At 41.1% G+C, this 21,184-nt stretch overlaps 2 protein-coding genes across 2 annotated transcripts; one reads left to right on the forward strand and one right to left on the reverse strand.

The window, feature by feature from the left end:
• Window positions 1–819: 819 nt before the first annotated feature.
• rtn4ip1 (reticulon 4 interacting protein 1) lies at window positions 820–12,602 on the reverse strand. Its single transcript, XM_051396293.1, has 9 exons — window positions 12,051–12,602; window positions 10,753–10,904; window positions 8,352–8,420; window positions 7,550–7,674; window positions 7,142–7,190; window positions 6,605–6,741; window positions 6,052–6,235; window positions 2,121–2,213; window positions 820–1,264 (listed from the first exon to the last, which is right to left on the reverse strand). The coding sequence occupies exons 1-9, from the start codon at window positions 12,310–12,312 to the stop codon at window positions 1,139–1,141; spliced, it is 1,197 nt and encodes a 398-aa protein (XP_051252253.1). The 5' UTR covers window positions 12,313–12,602; the 3' UTR covers window positions 820–1,138.
• A 45-nt stretch (window positions 12,603–12,647) lies between these two features.
• On the forward strand, window positions 12,648–18,069 carry qrsl1 (glutaminyl-tRNA amidotransferase subunit QRSL1). Its single transcript, XM_051396289.1, has 11 exons — window positions 12,648–12,783; window positions 13,538–13,697; window positions 13,778–13,876; window positions 13,981–14,077; window positions 14,310–14,471; window positions 14,586–14,761; window positions 15,439–15,551; window positions 15,838–16,030; window positions 16,501–16,618; window positions 16,855–17,060; window positions 17,532–18,069. Exons 1-11 carry the CDS (start codon window positions 12,760–12,762, stop codon window positions 17,747–17,749), a joined length of 1,566 nt encoding a protein of 521 aa, XP_051252249.1. The 5' UTR covers window positions 12,648–12,759; the 3' UTR covers window positions 17,750–18,069.
• Window positions 18,070–21,184: the final 3,115 nt, after the last annotated feature.

Here is a 21,184-nt window from a genome sequence, read left to right on the forward strand (position 1 = left end):
TGAGTCATTTATCTGATGGGGAAGTGGCTCATTCCTTCTTCCATGAATTTGGGGTGGAACTGTTTTTACCAGAGCAACCTACGTGTGGCAAAAACATTTGATATGATCCACTGGTGCATACACAATAAACAAATATTTTTTGGCATGACTGCCACCCACACTGAAGAATACATAAACATAAACATAAACTTACAGTATAAAACACTTCACAACAGCACCACCTACTGCCTTAGAAATGACCAATTTTAGCAACACCTCTCAAGCAAACTTAAACATCAAAAACTTAGATAAGGGCTTTAACTTTTGGTAGGTGTTTGTTATTCTGTCCTGCCCCTATATATGAAAACTTTATTTAATTCAGATAGCTGACACAAAGCTGTACAAATATTTACACAATAGAGGACAAACTGGAACCAGTCAAGCTTGCTCTAAAATGCCAGCAACATGATTCAAAGCCAAAGCAGACACGGTTACTGGAGGTTATCAAGTCCATTATTAGCTGTATACAAATACACTGTATGGATGTTTGTGTTTACTGTATATGGTGTTAATATTCAGTTTGTGTTTAAAAGAGGTGTCGATTCAACTTTATGATCACTTAGCATGATGTAGTTTGTGGTGCTGTTGAATTATATTGTTTTAAACTGAGGTGTTTCTATTATTTTGTCCACCACATTTATATCAGTGAAGGAAGAATAAACAACCTCTGCATAAAAACAACACAGTTCATCATACAGTTAAATCATTATAACCTTCATTTAGGGGGGGTTATTGCAGTAAATGACCACTAGCTGTACCTAATAAACTGGCAGCTTCGTGTGAACGTGGAAATACTTCTGTTTTAATTTAATTTTTTTCAATTTACAGTGCTTACATAATCACTTTAATCAGATTTTTATTCAAACCAAGATAAAAATGTCAAACATTTTAAAGCACACAACAGCAGCTGTAGTGCTTACAGACACATACACACACGCACACAGTGAACCCACACAAATAAGAAACTAACAGTTCAGTAATGACCTTGCTGTTGGACCTTGTTTGCAGTTGTGGATACAATAAGACCTTGCATTCAGTGGCTTTCATTCAGTTTAGTTCACAATTGTGCAGGAACACGCACAGTTACCAAGAGTCATTGCTATAAGTCATCTCCCCCTTTGCTGATCTGGACCACGGTCTTTCCTCGCGCATGACCCTTCTCCACCTTCTCGAAGGCCTGAGGAACCTGGGAAAAGTTGAAAGTCTCATCCACCACGGCCTGGATCTAATTAAGAGCAGATAGAGGAAGGTTGAGCAGAGGTCATACAAGCCTTGTTTCTTAACAATTACGAATTATATTATCAATTTTTGTGTGTGTGTGTGTGTGTGTGTGTGTGTATAAAAAATATCTTAGGGCCTTTTCTAGCATGTATTTTAGCTTTTCATTGTGGCAATTTCTCCAAAGTAAGCTAAAACCAAGAATCGGTTCTTTATTTCAAAGAAGCTTTTGCAGGAGCATGCTCAAACATGAGAGATAAATGGGGCGTTATCTGCATAGAGGGTGAGATAAACTTCAGCTGAACTTTATATCAAAATGTAATCTTTAGTTGAGCTGTCAGTATCTATTACCCATGCGACTAGTTTATTTCTCAGAGTCGTTAATGTCCAATAATTTCATGCTGTTGCCGAACTGGATATTAGAAAGACAAGCTCAGATCTGGTCTAATTTAACTCCTGATGTGCACACAATGATTATAAAATTAAAACTAAAAGGAAAAAGACCCACCCAGGGATCAATAAAGTATTTCTGATGTCAGTTCACTTGTTTAGTTTCGTTCTATTCCTGGAGGCATATAAGATCGTGACTATGTTATTTGATCCCAAAGATACTCAACAATTGAGCAAAGACAGACTGATACTGCTGTTTGAAATAACTTCACACTACACCAAATACATAAAAACGTCTGTCCAAAGGCATTTATTAGCTTCTGACTGGGGAAAGTAGGAAATTAGGACATATTCCTCAAAACCTCGACCCCTTGAGAACTAATGTCATGTTTTTTCCATTCACTGAGCCTCCCCTGAAACAGTTTGGAGCCTAAGGCCTGCCTCCCACTTAGAGAATAAATCTGCTACCATACCTGCCCTGCATCCACCATCTCCCTTATTTCATCCAAAGCAGGACCACTGGGTGCATAGAATCCCCAACGGTAGTGAACTCCTTTGATGAGGTGCTACAAGAAAACAGAATGAGAGAAAAGGCATGAAGACAGGATTACAACTTGTGCGATTGCGTGCATAGCAGACACTTTACTGTTAATGATGTCAATTAAAGGTCATGTTGAAGTGGTCACGTTACTGCTAAGCATTCTACTTCCTAGTGCTCCTAATGGCATTTGCAAGAATCCTGAACAAAAACAGCCAATCAGAGCCAAAAAATAGATAGAAACACACTTTGGGTTGGTGGCCTGAAGATAGTTGATTGTTGAGTCTCATTCCCAGCATTGGGAATGAAACAACTATATTTGTTGCCTCTGGTTGCTTTCTTTCAGGCCTGGTGGATTCTTGCAAACGTCATTAGGAGCACTAGGAGGAGCCAGAGGAACCTGATTTATTTCACAGATTATCTGTTTCAGGATGTAGTGAAAGTTTCAGCAAATATGACAAAAAGTTATTTTTTATAAAAGGTACCTACTGCAGCTTTAAAAGCCACTCTCAGTCAGTGTGTGTGTGTGTGTGTGTGTGTGTGTGTGTGTGTGTGTGTGTGTGTGTGTGTGTGTGTGTGTGGGGGGGTAGGGATTGTCAATATGAAAGAGTTAGCTTTACTTTTTCCTTCAGGCCTATTTTTTAAATGAGGCCAACTGAGCCAGCTGTCAGCATTCTAGTTTTCCTTTTACTAAAAAAAACACAGTGTGAGCGTGAGTGAACGAGGAGATGTAAGCCGTGGAGGTGGTGCTGAAGGACTATTTTTTTGCTTCCTGTCTATAAACCTACAAGGTACACCCCTCTCCCATTTGTCCTACATACAGGTGTCATCATTTTGATGTAAAAATGTGTATTTCAGCTCTGTGAGGAAGCTCTCCGACACACACCTTGTCCATTCTGACAGAAAAATACATCAGTACAGAAACAACACCTCTGCTGCGTCAGTCTGACTCAGGTTTTAGTTCAGATTGGAGGGATGGTGTGGGTCCTAGTGAGAGACAGTTCTGTTGTGTTAGAATGCAGCTCTCCCAGTCTTATTTATATTACATTGTCAGAAGCACAAGCACAAAAAAAAGTGTTCTGAGCAGGGGTGTATGTGGGCCACATGGCTGCATTTCAATGGAAATAGAAACAGAATGATTTCTAAGGCGCCACACTACACGATACACTTCCTATCTGGTTACAATAGCAAGAAGAAGGGGGAAAGGGTTAAGGATCAGTAGAAGAGGGAGAAGAAGAAGACTTTCTTTATGTGCTGGGAAGGAAGGAAAGTAATTCAGCGCAGCATGGAAAGCAACAAACACTTGTACAGTCTGTTTCGTGCCATACCTGAACCTCAGGGGCAAACCCCCTTGGTTCAACTTAGTCACATAACTTGACATTTAGTAAAAAAAAAAAAAAACAAAAAAAAAACAGGCAATGTTCTCTGGGGCTGTCCCGGCCCGCCGTAACCCTCCATCCACACTCCCTCTCTTACGTTTACGAGCTCATGAGTAATTTAAGTCCAGCTTTACTAGCACCGAGGGAAGTTAGCAATAAGGAAATCCAAAACAAACCCCCAGTCTAACAGGTGTCATTACGTTTCCATCAAAATACTGAATATCACCAGCTTCATCCCTCATATTCTCTCATTGTCAACAAATCCTGTGAAACCCAAAACCAACAATAAACTGATCCTGCTAACAAGTATAGCCAAATATCTGCTATTGCTTATTCATCAGTGACATAGACCAGGGGTTCCCAAACATTTTAATGTCAAGCACTCAAACAGATAGACCATAGACCCCCAGTTTAAGGAAACCTCTCTGAGTATTTGATTTACTTTCAGGTTTAAAGATTAATAATCACAGTCAATCAATGATCAAACTGAGATCACTGTAAATTCCAATCAATCAAAACAGCCAGCCTTTGTTTCATTGTTGCTTGAATAATAAATATATTTAATACTTAATACTCACATATTAATGTTAAGTAGGTAATATTTTCTATGTTCATCATCTTAATTTGGCAAAGTTAGTTTTGCAAACACAAAGTGCAGCTGAGGCTGATGGGATTGTCATTGGTTTAAAGATAAAAACAGGTCAGTGCTGTGTACTGGGTGACACGCTACTTTATTCTGACTGGATATATGATTTTTGAGAGGATTTACATCCACAATAATGTCAGCCGTATGCTATAAAGTTCTAATAAAAACTATTCTTTCACCTTGATTACACATTTTCTAAACAACAATGTACATCTGCTTCATTAAATAAATGACAATTCTACATATCATTAGCTAAAAACTTTGTTATGGCGAATGTGTTAGGAAGCAATTTTGTACACATTTACACATCCTGCAGACACAGAGCAGCGTCAGCATCCATTTGGAGTCCTATTCTCTGGCCACCCGATGAATGAAGACCAACATTCCCTCTCCTGTTAGCTGTGTTTTCCATTTGCATACATTCAATTACTCTGAGCTTTTTAGCTTAAAACCGCTCCAGCTGCAGCTAGAAATGTGGTTGTGACATGTTCCACATTACACTTTGATCCACTTTTTTTATTTCCTTTTTATACAGTTATACAGAATCTTGTTTCCATTACCTGTCACTGTGGCTAGAATTGATTCATTTCTGCGACTACTGAATATAAGCTGAAGACTTTGAGCAAAACACTGTTACAACAGACTGGAAAAACTTTCTGATGTTTCCTCACATCCTGTTTCAGGTAGGAATGTGTCAAGACACAGTTTCCATGTAACTTTATGTGTAAAGTGATGGAAATAATTAGTATAATGTTGTGATTAGTTGGACTTAGTTAGCCTGTTAGGCTGACTCTAAATGAGTGTTCCATCCATGGAATTAGACAGAATGTTCCTTACTTTCCGACTATATATATTTAATACCTGTACTTTACTCCAGGTCATTTATATTAAAAATAATCCTAAATGACCTCAGCTGATAAAAAAGGGACACAAATTTGGCTTCGGGTGTTCAGGTGTCGCTTGTTGCCACACTGACACTGAGACATCTTTTTGTTCTAAAGAACAGTCAGTTCATACTGTGGATTATGTGGTTAAGGCTTGAGTGGAAAGAGGTGGTGATGGCAATGCACAGATATAACATACACACAAACACACAAGCCACAAATGCACTGCATGCAATGTTTGCTCTGCATGGTGTTTACCACAGCGGGCACACTGACAGGATGCCATAATTATACTGAATGTACGAAGCTACAGGAGTGTGTTTGCGTGTGTGTGTGTGGGCGTAAATTGTGTGATGTTATATGTATGTACTACACATGCCTTAATGAAGTGAGAATTCAGGAAAGATGTTTTAATGTCTTAAAGACTGAGACTGACTGAGAAACACTGTAGCCATAGTAACTGGACAGATATCTAGACATCTGTGGTGTCAGTGAACAGTTTCCTTCCTTATCTGAAAGGAAGTAACTGAGGCATTTCAGTTTTAGACAGAATATATTTTACTTGGATTTGCAATAGTGAAAATTGTCATGCACTTCAATGTGCAAATAATAGCCTGTCGTCACTTTTGAGCCTAAAACCATGTCCGAATTTCTCAGTTGAAAGCCAGTAAAAATATTAGGAATAGACTATGCTATGTGCTAGGCTAATCTATGTATATATATGTTGTTTTACCTCTAATTGTGGTCGTCTTTTCAAGCACATAGCATATCTAAGCACAAGAAAGGAGAACGTTCTGACCAAGGCTTTCTCAACTGTTATTGGAGCACAGAGCAAAAAGGGGTGGGGCTTAGGAAGGGTCAATTCAGGTTAAGGGGCACAAGCAGTGTAGTAAAGATCCATTCTTCAATAAATATGTAATGAATCAAACTACACCCGTGTGATTCTACCATGATTACCTTGAGGGCTTTGGTGGCCATTGTGGCGGCACTCTGCATCATGCCATCAGCAATGCCCAGCATGTCAGTGTTCTGGAGGAACGGTGTTACCAGGGTGACATACTTGGCGCCGCTCCAAGGCTTAAGTAGATTTAGGGCCCAGCGCTCCGTGTCCCCCCCAACATTATCCAGGATCAGGTCAAATCTTGAGGTGAAGAGGGGTAGGGTTGGTGAAAACGAGAGACACAAGCAAAGATAAGTATGTGATATAAATGTGGGGTTGGGAATAAAAGAGAAAGTGAATGAAAGGGAAAATTTGTAGGTGTAAAAATGGAAGGGTAGATGACAGAAATGGGGAGAGAGATTAGTCTGAGTGTGACTAAGTCTGTTAGAAAATTAAAGTGCTCACTTTTCCCACACTAATGAGCTGAAGGGATTGGGTTGTCTTTGTAACAAGTCACTGACACACACACACACACACACTCCACTTAAATACCAACATGAATGAAAAATGACTGTAGGTGTGTGTGTGTGTGTGTGTGTGTGTGTGTGTGTGTGTGTGGGATTCTCTCACTTCTCCAGCGCACTGAGCGGCTCCTCAACAGGCCCAGAGGTGTAGTCCACCACATGGTCCGCCCCCAGGCCCTTTACAAACTGCTCGGCATTCTGGGAGCAGGTAACAGTCACATGGGCCCCCCAAGCCTTCAGCATCTGGACACAAATGATAGTATCAGTTTCCTCTTCGCGTGCGTCAGAATTGCTAAATTTCCACAGAGATTTGCAAAATGTCTGTCGTAACTACCAATATGTGTTTGTTTGGGTTAATGTAGGGAGCAGAATGTTACCCAATGTTTGAGAAGCACAGAGTATGTATAATTAATGAGACGAAGTGTTACATTATGTGTAATGTGAGCTCCGTTATTCAGGTCACCGAGCAAGGCGCGTCTGAAACCCGACAGGCCAAACACACCGCTGACGCCACATGATCAGTGTCGTTTGTTTCTACACACAGTCGGGCTGAACATATTCATTTTGGTACCGAGAGCATGCTGTTGTGCCACATAATGTGTAAAACATGCAGCTTGCCTATCCTCCTCCTCTTGGTCCATACCTGTATAGCAAATGTTCCCACTCCCCCGGATCCTCCAAGGATCAAAATCCTGCGGGGACGAGGAAACGCAGACATGTACGATCAATGTGTCAACAATGTTTTCTACACTACTGTTGTGCAGAGTCTCCCTCATTAGGATTAACGTCAAACACACTCCGGGCCTTTAGCGTGTCAAGTTCACTGCGGTGCGAGGGAGCGTCTGAGCCGCTGCCAGAGAACTGGAGCACATCACCCAGAGGCTCATTACGGAGCGGGCTAACAGGGGCTAAGCTTAGAAGGAACACCGCGTGGAATAATTGGCTAGATCAAAGACAGGGAGCTTCTATGGGGTGGACAGGGATTAACAACAAGTGGAAATTGTGTGTGTGTGTGTGTGTGGCGTGGCAGTGTTTGTCCACGCTCCCTCACCGCTTATTGGCACAGTTGTCCTTGCTGAGTCCACCGGTGTTGACCAGAGCTGACCAGGCAGTGGTTGCCACATAGGGGATGGCTGCTGCCTGTGTGTGGTTCAGCGACTTTGGTTTGTGGGATACCTGAGCACCACACACAGTCATAATGATAGCAGCACTGCTACAACAGCATTCAGCAGTACACTTGCTGAGTCATTGTGAATAAGCACTGTGCCAGATGTAGCTCATCTTTTAAGATTGTCACAACACTAGAATTTTAAATATTAATATAATATATATTTATATTATTAATATAAATACTGGTAATAAAAAAATTTAATAATACCACAGCAATAAGAAAATGTCACTGAACACATATTAGGAGCAGTTGGTTTACTTCCCCATTGTTTCATCTGAGCAGCCTTGGGTCTGATTGGAGATCTGTTTTTTTATAGCTTCACTACTTACTATAAATTGATAGTAGTGTATAATTTCAAACATGTGATATTGAAAAAGTATCAAAGTATCTACTTTTGACAATCTCACTTTACATATTTAATTAGTGGGTTTGCATGCGTCAACAGTAAGCAGCAAAAGGTGGGCTGCCTTTTAAATGTAGAAAAAGAATGTCAAAGAAATATGCTAATGTGTCACTGAAACAAACCGCAAATCACCTAAAAGGAAACTAATTAAGAAGAACTGATACTGATGAAATGAGTCCACATATAGACATGCAAAGAGTTCAACACCCAATTGAGAAATGTGCTGCAGCACGAACAACATTCGCTCAAAGCAACAGCAACTTAGTCCGTGAGCAATACCTCGTTGGCGCTCAGCACTACAAACTCAGCCAAGCTGCCCTGCTTCCATGGAGGGATAGCAGCCCACACCTGAGGGAGACACAACAACATCACAACTATTAACCTAAAGACATAAACAACTCTGTGTCTCCATTTATTATACAGCTGGTTCGCAATTGTTTAGTATGATAAGATTGTATAGTAATGTGACAAATCTCTTCTCAGAAGTAACACATGTGTAATGTCCCACAATATTTAGTCCTTCCTGAATGACTCAATGTGTGATTAAAAAAAAGCAGATTATGACACACACACACCCACACCCACACACCCACACACACACACAGTGATCATCATGTCATTCAAATTAAGGTCACCAATCTAAATCATATCTGAGTGTTAAACACGGTTTTAAACTGACATTAAAATGTAAATATGATTAAACGGAACAAAATGTGATCTCTATTATCTATGCAGGGAATAAAAATTATAAAGGGATTGTAAACTGATTGAGGACAACAACAACAACAGCTGAAAATCAGGAAAGTAAAAACATTTTCACAAAGAAAAAGGCTATTTCTATATTTTTACATCTATCTATCTATCTATCTATTATTTCTACATTTATTTATACTAATGTTTTGTCCTATATATGCAACTAACAATTAGTTTAATTAAAGTATTAAAGCATTTTCTCAATTAATTAATCATTTGTTCCAGAAAATATTAGAGAGCACTGAATTGATCACAATTTCCAGTTCCATGGTGATGTATTCAGATGTATTGGGTTTTCCGGTGTACCAATGGTTATTGTTATTGCTCATACTGTACATGCTTTCCATTCAATAAAATTAAAAATTAAATCTACATCAGCCTCATACACACATACAAATGCAAATGCAAAAAATGAGCAGCGTGAGGATTTGAGCGACTTTGACAAGGGCCAAATTGTGATGGCTAGACGACTGGTGGAGAGGGGGCAGTACGGACAGGGACAGGAAGAGACTCAATAAACTGATCAGGAGAGCAAGCTCTGTCCTGGACTGTCCTCTGGACTCCCTAGAGGAAGTGGGTGAGAAGAGGATGTTAGTTAAGCTGACATCCATCATGGACAACACCTCTCACCCCCTACATGACACTGTGGGGTCCCTGGGTAGCTCCTTCAGCAGCAGACTGTTACACCCACGGTGTAAGAAGGAGAGGTTCTGCAGGTCTTTCATCCCTGCCGCTGTCAGACTCTACAACACCTGCACCACCTGATCAATGTTGTAGTTTCTGTTTTCAAATTACCACCATACCATAGCTTTTATATCTGTATTTATTTATTTATTTTTTTCACTCAAAGGCTGCTGTGACAAGTGAATTTCCCCGTTGTGGGATTAATAAAGTAATCTAACCAACTATCTAACTATCTAACTAACTAACTAACTAACTAACTACTGCAGCTCTTGTGGGGTGTTCCCGGTCTGCAGTGGTCAGTATCAAAAGTGCTCCAAGGAAGGAAAAGTGGTGAACCAGAGACAGGGTTGTACGTGGGGTACATACACACACACACACACACACACACACGTATATATCACATCCAAACATGAATTAATTAGTGAACTTAACTATATCAACCCAACATCTTTCATATGCCATATCCTCTGTTCAAAGTAATGCTTGTCTATGTCTTTGTCAGTGGTTCTCTCAAATATTTATGGCATGCCGCCCTTCAGAAGCTGAAAAAAGAGGAAGCAGTTGTTAAAAAAGTTGAATTGAAGTGAAATAAAGGTCAGCATGATAGCATCAGCAAACTGATATGTGTTCATTTTCCTACTTAAAAATCATTCAACTTAGTTTCACTCCATATTTTTGCCCTGTCATAAACGCCGGGTCTATTCTACCTCAAAGCTTTGTTACGGCTGAGACATGACAAAGAGTCGAAGGTTTCTAAGTCAGGTTGAAATGACACATGAAATCCTGGCAGAAGGATTGTTGTGACAAAGCGCACACTGTAGCCAGGAATAGATGAACTAGGTCATCCATGGTGCTCAGATGCACTGTGGTGGATGATGCTCAGCTGGCATTACAGAGACAGAATGTCAGCCAAGAAAACACTCCCACACTATCACAGCAGCACTGACATTCTAACACTGCTCCCGCCAAACACAGAGTCTGACATCAGCATGTGGCTTCAGAAACCAGGATGCATCAGCACAGGTTATGTGTTTTCAGAGTTGTGTCTAATTTGTCGTTCACACAGAGCTAGATATTTTTGTTTACAGCACCGTGACTGCATACTTCACATTTATACTTTATTCAAACATGACTCACTGTGTGCAGGAAGGGGTTGTTTCCTTAAATAGGTATATGAATAATGAAGTGGTTACTGAGCGTACAAGAGCACATCCTTCGCCTCTGCTATTTGCTTCGTTTTTACCTCGTCCCTTTCTCTGAAGTACTTCACATCCAGGCCGCACTCCATGATGACCCCAGACACGTCCCTACCCAGGATGAGAGGGAACTCGCTGCCTGACCGCTTGATATTCACAGGGTCTCTCTTCATAGACAGCGTTGCAGCACCATAGCCTCCTGACAGGGAGAGAGTTTGTGATTACAGCCACAGCTTAGAGCTTCAGCACAGTCAAATATAAAGAGAATAATAAAAACAGACAGGGGATCATTTGCTGTAGCCACAGCACAAGGTGGAAAAAAGGCGACTTTTAGGGGCTAATGGACACGATCAGAGACACCAAAGTTAATTCTCATATTGGTGGAGTGTACAGTGGTCAGTGGTGTCAAAATCTGCATTAAGATCCAGTAACAGTAGCACAGATGTGGAGTCAGCCTCCCATAGCGGGGCTATAATGGTAATATTCTAAATTAAAAAGTCAAATGTTTGATCTATAGAAACTGTTTTCAAAGTGTGGTCTGGTGACCCCCAGGGGTCCTTGAGGGGGTTCCAGAGGGACACTAACAAAAAGGGTATTCACTTATTTCACTATAATGCCATCCATAAACAAAGTAATCAGAGAATGTATTGGTCATGGGTTTCACACACTTTCTGTATTAAAACATCTAAAAGAAAATATCCTATCAGATGGGGGATCCTTGGACACAATCTTTTTAAATGGGGTCCTAATTTGTTTCAGTTTAGGGGGTCCTTGATGTGAAAGTGTTTAAGGGGATCTTTACCAGAGCCTGTGTTTGCAGTGAAAGAGTGAAAGAGTGAAAGAGAGCAGGAACTCACAAACCTAGAAACAGACAAACTCTCTTTAACCTGTCCGAGGTTAGGGTTTTGAAAAAGATCAGAAAAAGCTTCATGTTGTCGTATTCACGTTCATCATCCCTAAATGACAACATGCATGTAAGGCAGGACAAAATAACACCCTCCAACAGTGCAATCCACTACTCAACCCCTCACTAACCCGCCACCTCCCTTAAGATCACAGGTTGGTTAACAGACACCATCTGCGTGGGAGACGGATGATGGGAATGATTCATTTCACAAACCATATAACTACAGGAAACATCAGTGTGAGACTGCATCCTCACTGTTTAGTATCTATTTTACTCACAAATATGTGAGTAACTATATGTTATTTCTAAGCTTGGATATACAGTCATGTATCAGATGTGGACTTGTTTATTGAATTCGTTGCCACTAAAGACACTAAATGGTCTCACACTTAATCTCAGCCTGCAAGTTTAAATCTGATGCCACTGCTTGTCACTCACCTCTCATGCTGACATCAAGTGGGTTCAGTCCTGCTGCAAACACTTTGACAATAACCTCATTTGGGAAGTCGATGATGGGGAAACTGGCATTTTTAGTGAACCGCAACACATCATTGCTTCCATATTTATCAATAACCCAGGCAGGCATAACAGTCCTGCACATTCTGCTGGTACTGAACAGTCTTGCCTGGCTGGAGACTGATAGTGATTTATTAAGGTAACACGACCACCTACTGTGCACTAAATGTCTGACAGAACACATCTTTGAACCTCTATGAAGCTCAAATATTGGAAGAGACTGAGAGTGCAGCTGTTAGCAGTGTGTTCAGTCCCCGTACACACTGCCAGTGACGGTATGCTAAATGACAGAAAGTCACTGTTTAAAGCCACGAAAACCTTCTGACTACAAACATGTTCTCTTTATACAAACACATCCAACTACTCCATTAGATAAATGCCATATTTCCCAAAGTTCATGGTCATTTCAAACCCTCGTCCTCTTCCGTTAACAAGCCACCTCTTCCTGACCGGTGTCATAAGCAGAGCTCAGCCGCTCCGCCAATCAGCGCACGGTTTCCTCAACCGCTGTCCAATCACAGACAGCGCTGTTAGACGTGGCTCACCGAAACAAACATGGCAGCGCGCTGGTGCTGCACACCGTGCGAAGGTTGCTGTTAATTTGAAAGGTTGTCACATAAGTACCGTCGACATGCTCAGCCTGACAATAAGAGAGGTTAGTGCGACTGTTCGCTTGCTCTCGGAGTTTACTTCTCCGTGTTTGTCTGCTGCGTGTCGCTCGTTGTTTGCTGCTCATTCATAACTAGCTTCAATGAAATAATATAACGTCAGATTTTCTGATGCACTCGTTTCCTGACTGATGATAGCTCCAACACATCGACAGGTGTGAGCTGAAACCTTCAGTGTGGTTGTATGAATACAGCAGATGGAGCTCAGACTAACTACTACACCTACTGACGTTGTGTTGCTTTATGAAGTTCATGTTGGTGTAGGTGTGTTTGTTAGCTGTGGAAGAAACAAGAGATCTTTTACCAAACTGAAAATAGCAATAAGTGTACTAAGTATTAAAAAGAATACTTCTATTATCATATATTATTGCAATATCACTACATTACCATACGGGTTTATCTTTGTGTGTAAAATCTTTATTTGCAAAGATATTTGTGACAAAAAAATATTAAAGGGAAAGAAGGGGATAGCTTAAAGGGCCTCACAATTGTACAGTTGTTCGAGTAAGGAAAGCACAGCTGTGAATAATAAAGTTAATGATGGCTGCATTCCATTTTGCTGCTTTATTTTAATGCTCCTGTTATGGTGCCTGCATGCTCACACACTGGCCTGGCTGTCTGGGACACTTGAATAGAACCTGTGCTTTTCCTACTATGACCAAATGTCTGCTGTGAAAAAGGCCTGTTGAGTTAAAGAACAGAGTTACATTCCACCACTGCCATTTCTTCATCGTTCTCCAGGTGTCTTCGGCGCTCCGGGAGGGAAGAATCTCCCCAACAGAGCTTTGTAGGAAGTGTCTGAACCGGATCAAGAAAACACAACATCTTAATGCCTACATCACGGTGACAGAGGAGCTGGCGCTGAAGCAGGCTCAAGAAGCAGAAACCAGACTGCTGCAAGGTATGGACACAGGCGTACGTGTTTTCTGTGTATTCTGTGTAGACTCGTAGGTGTTACTGTTAGATCTCGTTTCCTCTCAGGTGCCCCCAGAGGTCCTCTGGATGGAATTCCTTTTGCAGTCAAGGACAACTTCTGCACAGAGAATATCAAGACCACATGTGCTTCCAGGATGCTGAAAGGTCAGCGTGAACCTCACTGAAAGTGAACTACTTACTTACTTACTTGAGTATTTTCCACTGTATGTCAGTCCAGCAATGACAACCTACCATTATGTTTGCTACAGACTACACTCCACCCTACAATGCTACAGTGGTCCAGAAGCTCTTGGACCAAGGGGCTGTTCTCATGGGGAAGACCAACATGGATGAGTTTGCTATGGGGTAAGGCCATTGTTATCAAGGTCAGAATAGCTTTTTACTCAAATATTGCATTTTTGTAACACCTAGTTACACATTCCAGTCTATTTTATACATATTTAATTACATTTGATTCTATTTGATGACGCTGTTACAGCTGTGTACACCTACAGGAAGAGACTCATTGCAGTGCATTTTTTTATATTATACTGGTTGTCATTGTTTTATTTATTTACTTACTTACTTATTGTTGCAGTTCAGGCAGTATTGACGGGGCTTTCGGTCCAGTGAGAAACCCCTGGAGCTATGCTGCTCCCTACAGAGAGCAGACAGAGGCAGCTCCAGACTCTGACTGGGTCGTCACTGGAGGAAGTTCAGGAGGAAGTGCTGCAGCTGTGGCCTCGCTCACCAGCTACCTGTGAGGGAACACATTCGCTGGTTAAAGAACACGGTTACAAAGACATACAAAAGAAAGATTTGATCCAAAATGGTTTACAGATCAAAATGTACTGTTTTGGTGATTTCTTGGCAGGGCTTTGGGTTCAGACACAGGGGGCTCTACTCGTAACCCAGGAGCATTGTGTGGTGTTGTGGCCCTGAAGCCCACGTACGGTCTGCTGTCCAGACATGGTCTCATCCCACTGGTCAACTCCATGGACGTCCCCGGCATTATGACACGCAGCGTCGGTGATGCAGCCACCGTCTTAGGTAGGACACTACTGATGAGCTGTCATCACACTAAAGTCCTAGTTGAACATATCTGGGTCTGGGACTTGTCTGGTTAAATAATGTGCATTCTGACCTCTGGAGGTAACTTAGTTCAGGAAGAGTATATTTACTTTTCAAATAGGCATTTCAGCGCTTGGCTGGGCTCTGTCTGTTGGGTTGGTTAATAAATCCTTCAGTCTAATTGCGTGCTGTTCTTGTGGTATCAGTTGGCTAGAGCTGGAACGATTAGTAGATTAATCGTTTTTAGTCCTTTTTTAAGAAGAAATTATCAACATTTTTCACCATTTTATGACAACAACTAATTGATTAAATGAGAAAAAAATCAACCAATTAATCAAGAATGAAAATAACAGTTAGTTATAGCGTTACAGCTAAATATAACTTAGTTAGCCTCCTGCTGTGGCTTCTATTGTTTTATTAAATTTTAACCATTGGTAGTGCCGTGTCAGGTTACTATCAGTTAGTCTATTCTTATATTCTTGGTATATACTGTCTATTTTGATTGCTAGGGTTAGCTGCACCTAGGGTTGTGGTGAGCAAAGTCTGCAACCACTGTAGAAGTCCTACCTCGCTGAGCAGCTCTACACTGTTGTGCATTTGTCATACTGACCTCAAATAATGGCCCTGACCTGGGATTGTGTTGATTTGTCACACAGGTATCCTCCAAGGCCTTGATGTTAGAGACTCAACGACAGTTCCTGCACCTTCATCACCGACAGAGCTACCTGAAGACTTTGATGTAAAGAATATCTGTGTTGGCATCCCCAAGGTGATTAAAATCATTATCTCTTCTGGGTTTCCTCAGCTTTCTGAAGTAAAGGGTAGGGAAGGACTTAAGATGCAGACTTGTATATACATATAGTTTAATGGACACCATGGATTCATATCCTGTACCTAATGTTTGTGTGTCTTAGCAGCAATATCACCATGACAAATTCCTTCTAGAGTACATTATACCTTCATAAAGATGTTCAAAATGAAATAAAGTATCTCAGTGAATACAAATGCATTGATTGTCTAAAGCTGCTAGTCCTTCCTGTCTTATGTTATGCCAGGAGTACCATGCCCCGGGCCTCTCTGAGGAGACTGTGGTGCAGTGGAGTCGTGTTGCTGACATGTTTGAGAGAGCAGGGGCGCGGGTAGAGCAAGTGTCCCTCCCCCACACCCAGCACTCCATTGTGTGCTACCACGTCCTGTGCCACGCTGAGGTGGCGTCTAACATGGCACGTTTCGACGGCCTTGAATACGGTATGAACCGGCATACAATATATTAAAGATCTCCTTCAGATATGTATTAAGACACATAGAAACAGTCTGCTTCATGAGCATCTACTCCAGAATCTCTGAATATGCAAATGTTGTTTATAAAGTTTTCCTGCTGTCTCCTACTTCACTGTAAAGTCCACTCTCAGTGGATGTGCACTGGTGGCTTCAAGTTTCTACATCACACTGTACAAGTCCAGGACTGACTTTCAAACTTTTTTTTTTTTTTGTGATGTCACAAATCATGCTCGTAGGCCCCGCCCCTTAAAATCAGATGTTCAATGATCACAGAGAAACTTTCCACTTTCAGCAGATGAATGTGAAAACATCCTTCTAGTGTCAAACTCTGCACAGTGAGGATCAGACATCACACTAGCATTTTACAAGAAGAGCATTTTACACAAGATTACACTGAATCTGTTGGACTATTATTGTTTCCATCCTCCTTCTATCAGGCCATCGTAGTGCAGTGGACAGCTCGACAGCGGCCATGTACGCCTCGACCCGACACGAGGGCTTCAACGACGTAGTGAGGGGGAGGATACTGTCTGGGAACTACTTCCTGCTCAAACAGTAAGATGACAAATTGAACCTTCTTGCACCTTTTTGCTTCCATTCACTAACAGACAGACCTTTTCTCTGCTCTCCAATCTCTATTGTCATTTAGGCCCTACAATTATGAGCACATTTTGTTGTTTGCCAAGTTGACTTTCATGAAACATAAGAGAGAATAAAATAGTCTGTTGGAGCTATGATATTTCCAAAACAGCAAGAATGAACTGTCAACATCCTCGTCCTCACTCTGCCAGGAACTACGAGCACTACGTTGAAAAGGCTCAGAAAGTCCGCCGGCTGATCGCAGATGATTTCAAGCGCGTGTTCAGCTCAGGTGTGGACGTGCTGCTGACGCCCACCACTCTGACTGATGCGGCCCGTTACTCTGACTTCACACAGGAAGACAACCGAACACGCAGCGCACAGGAAGACATCTTCACCCAGCCCGTCAACATGGCAGGTACAGAGAGGGGGGGGGCCTTCAGGTAGAAGTGTTTGTGCATGTATAGAAAGTGTGGGAGGATTCAGGAACTTGTATATCCTGTATGAATGGATACACACGCATAACCCACACACCCATGGCTAAAAACCTTTCCTCCAACACTACTTCAGTTTATACTTCTTATTTACCATCCTGTAACAAAGGCACGTTGGAGAATAAAGGTCAGAGTGAAATTAAAAGGGGAAGTTGATTGTAAGAAAATGCAGTTCCCTCTTTGTTTATCTCAGTACAATACAAAAAAACATCATTATCTGGCCAATACATCGTAGTTTCAACTCAGTGTAACCCAGAGCCATAAAGCAGCGTGTTTGCATTCAGTTAAACTTTCTCCAGCCTTTTATCTCTTTCCAAGCTAACCTTTAACTAACCTTGAGATTTAATCATTGCCTGAACTTTCCTTCAGCTCTCTTTTTTTTTTCTTCACCCCAGGTCTCCCCGCTGTTTCTGTGCCAACCGCTTTATCAAGACAGGGCCTTCCCATTGGTTTACAGCTTATCGGCCCGGCCCTCCAAGACAAGAAGCTGCTTAGTGTTGCCCAGTGGATGGAGCAGAGGGTTGGGTTTCCCTCCATCAATGACTATGGAGACTCTAGCGAGAGCAGGAATAACAATGGAATGACCAAAAGGGAGCAGACTTCAGCTGTATGAGGAGAACTGTGGACACAAGTAACCAACTGTTGACAGAGTCACTAAATACAGGCACACATGGTGAACTGTGCAGCTATGGTGGACATTCTTAGCTCTTGAGGTGCCTTTTCAGGACATTTTTGTTGCAGTTTCAGCCATCAGTCCACTGCTATAGCTTTAAGTTTCCTTGTTGGGATGAAACATAGATACAACAAGTAATAAACTCAATGTTTTAAACCATGCATCATATTTTAAGGTCAGGGACATTGTGTTCATTATGTGACCTGCTGCTGTATTTGTGGTCTGAAGGTGCTTTAAATAAAGGCATGTTGGGTCATTTATTTTGACAGTGATATAACATAGATATATATATATAAGTGTCACAGCACTGTGTTACAGTGTTAGCTCAAAGGACCTGCCACTGGCATGACTGTAGTCACTTAGCCTTGTTACATTTTTTAGGTAAATTTGTACATCAGGTCTTAGCAAATGAAGATCATTGACAGCTGAGAAGGATCTAAATGTGTACATTAATCACTGTGCTTGTCAAGAAATGTACTCCTTCTGTATCCAGAGCACGGTTATAAAGAGGTTATTGCACAGCACATGCTAACACACAATGTTAAGCATTATCTATGGCACAAGTCATAGACCCTGTCTCAAATGTCTTCATCCAATCTCCACATATTGACACTGACAATGGCCAATGACAAATTACAGAAAAGTTAGGTAACAATTTTGCATGACCAGACACCAGCAGACTCTTTTGGCTCAAGCAGATACTTTCCCTGGAATACTAAGACTGTCCACATTAAAGTATTGGAATCAGCTCAAGCGAAATCAATCCGGTCAACCAATTACAGTTCTGGAAACTGGCCTAAACTAAGGCACTAACGCTGAGTGCTTACTTATAACTTGCTCTTAATTGACTCCACCTCCACATAATCCTGACCCATTTCCCTGCAGGTGGGAATCTATACTTGGTCCTTGTAACACTCATGATGATCTTGATACCGTATTCAGTGTCAAGATTTAATATGACTTTTTAAATATGGCATCCCTATTTTTTACATATCTTTACAGTAATGCTGTGGGTTTTTGTTGTTTTATTATTATGTAAATAATTCCTGGACCTGTGATGAGTTGACATGACTGATACTTTATGTTTCTGAATAATAACAAATTATTTATCTTTCCCTTAGTTCCCTGCTGTGACCATGTAGTTCTTCCTCTTTCTCTCTTCTCTTTATCAGTATACATAGTCATATATACATTTATATTACCTGATAGTGTTTCAGTATTGGGTTAAGTAAAAGGACATTGCAACAGTCATACTTCCTTCTGTTTCTAGATATTTAGACATAATTTCAAATTCTTACTTCACAACACCTTAATGAACCATACATTCTCTGAAAAATGTGTACTGCAAAAAAACTGATAAAGCAATAATATTATTTTCAGTTATTTTTTACTGTAAAAAGTCTACAGCTTCAAACAAGAAACAATGAGGCAGGTGTCGAATCAATGAAATGCCATTTGATTTAAAACTTTGATTCAGAAATGAGAAAATAAAATAACATTTGCTCACAAATCTCTAAATCCCTGCTCACTGTTACCACAGTAAGCATGCAGCTTGCATGCCATGCTACATTTTACCAGTTGAAAGAAGGGAAACTCAGAGAACAACACAAAGCATCTATTTGGGACTTTATACTGTATTTAAAGTAGCCAGTCCCTGCCACAGCATGCCACATTAAGACAATTAAGAATAGGATTAAGAGGCTAGTTGGAGCTTGTTTATGTAGGTACATTAGCAATTAAGAGCTTCATCTAAAGGAATAGTTTGACATTTTGGGAAATGCACTTGTGCCAGGCTAGATGTGTGCCCCTGCTTCCAGGATTTATGCTAAGCTATGCTAATCACAGAGCTGGCTCCTAAAATGTTGAACTATTCCTTTGAATAGGACCTGTGAAAGCCCATGAAGTGAATGAACATTGACTGAAGTCATGTATAAAAGCCACATTTTTACAGGAAGTCGTACCACAGGTCACAGTCATTCTGAATGGTTACGGCAGGAAGGGAAATAAGTTAAAGCCTGTGCTTCTAAAAAAAGAATGTAAAAGCCTGTGTGGCCATGTAGAGCTTTAAGTCACATATATTGAGCTACCTTTGTTGTTTCCAGTATTTCACACAAGCAAACACACAGCAGGACACAGAGAGCCTGTGCTGGGCTCTTGTTTCCTCTGACATTCTCCTCTCCGGATGTGTGGATTTGCATGGTATCCCCTTCTTCCCTCTTTCATCCTCACTCCATCCCTCCCACCTGGCTCTCAGGCGCTTCTCATTTGATCCTGATCTCTGTGTTCAATACGCAAATGTCGCCCTCGCTCACGGCTGACAGAGAAGGACGTGCTAATGAAATCTCCTCATGTGCATGCACCTCTTCCACAAACAAAACTCTGGTATTCCTACATGGGGTCCATAAGGGTCCCTATAAGACAGTATATACCCATAATCTGTGCAGACACTGGTCCTTTGATACATTCCTAAACTCTCTTTTCACATTGGACTACAAGACGTTCATTTATATGTCTACTAACGAGGAAGAATGACACAGCTCAGAATATGAATATAATGAATAGTTTACTTAAGATGATGCAATGGCCTCTTAGTGCTCAGTGCAAAAGGAAGTGGTGGTGTCATATTTTGAGGTTACAGGTTGTGAAGCGAGATGACACCCAACAAAGTCTTTATTTAAATTGCAAAGAAGAAGCTGCCTGTGTCTTTCCTGAGAACAAATGGAAAAACAAGCAACAAGTGTGTTTGTGTGTGGGCCTGTTCTTCTTTAAAGCAGAGGATTAGAGGCACAGCTGGGCGGTGCCAGGTGAAGGGATTTCCCCAACAACAGCGGCTGGCTCCTTCAGTTTACTGCACCTTTCGCAGATCACAGATTAACGTGTGGTTGCATAAGATTGGCATTCTTAAAAAGGCTGCTTTTGGAATGCCGTTCAAGGTGAAACATCACCGTGTGTTAGCACTGCGATGGACTAGTGACCTGTACCATGCTGTACCATGCTTCTTGTCCATTGCATGTTTGGGTAGCGTCCATCCTTACAAGGATGGATGGATGGAGGTATTGTAGACTTGCTTTTTGCCTCTCACAAAAGAGAGGTAATATCAGTAACATGTAACTATACAAAACTAGTTTATGTAATAGGCCACTGCCCAACTCATCTGTTACTAGATACACAGTATTAGTTTACAACTATTGAGCTACATACACTTTGAATATTGCGCAGGCTTTTATGAATATTATAGCAAAGTGAACAGTCCCAATGGACAGCTTAAGCTCTTTTGATGAATGATGCTTTTTAACAATGGTTTCCAACAATGTGTGAATGACATGAGAAAACCACAATGGTTTCCATGGTAGCCAAATAAATGGATAATAACCC

The sequence above is a fragment of the Dicentrarchus labrax genome, unplaced genomic scaffold, assembly GCF_905237075.1.
Source record: "Dicentrarchus labrax unplaced genomic scaffold, dlabrax2021, whole genome shotgun sequence".
Lineage (NCBI taxonomy): Eukaryota > Metazoa > Chordata > Actinopteri > Moronidae > Dicentrarchus > Dicentrarchus labrax.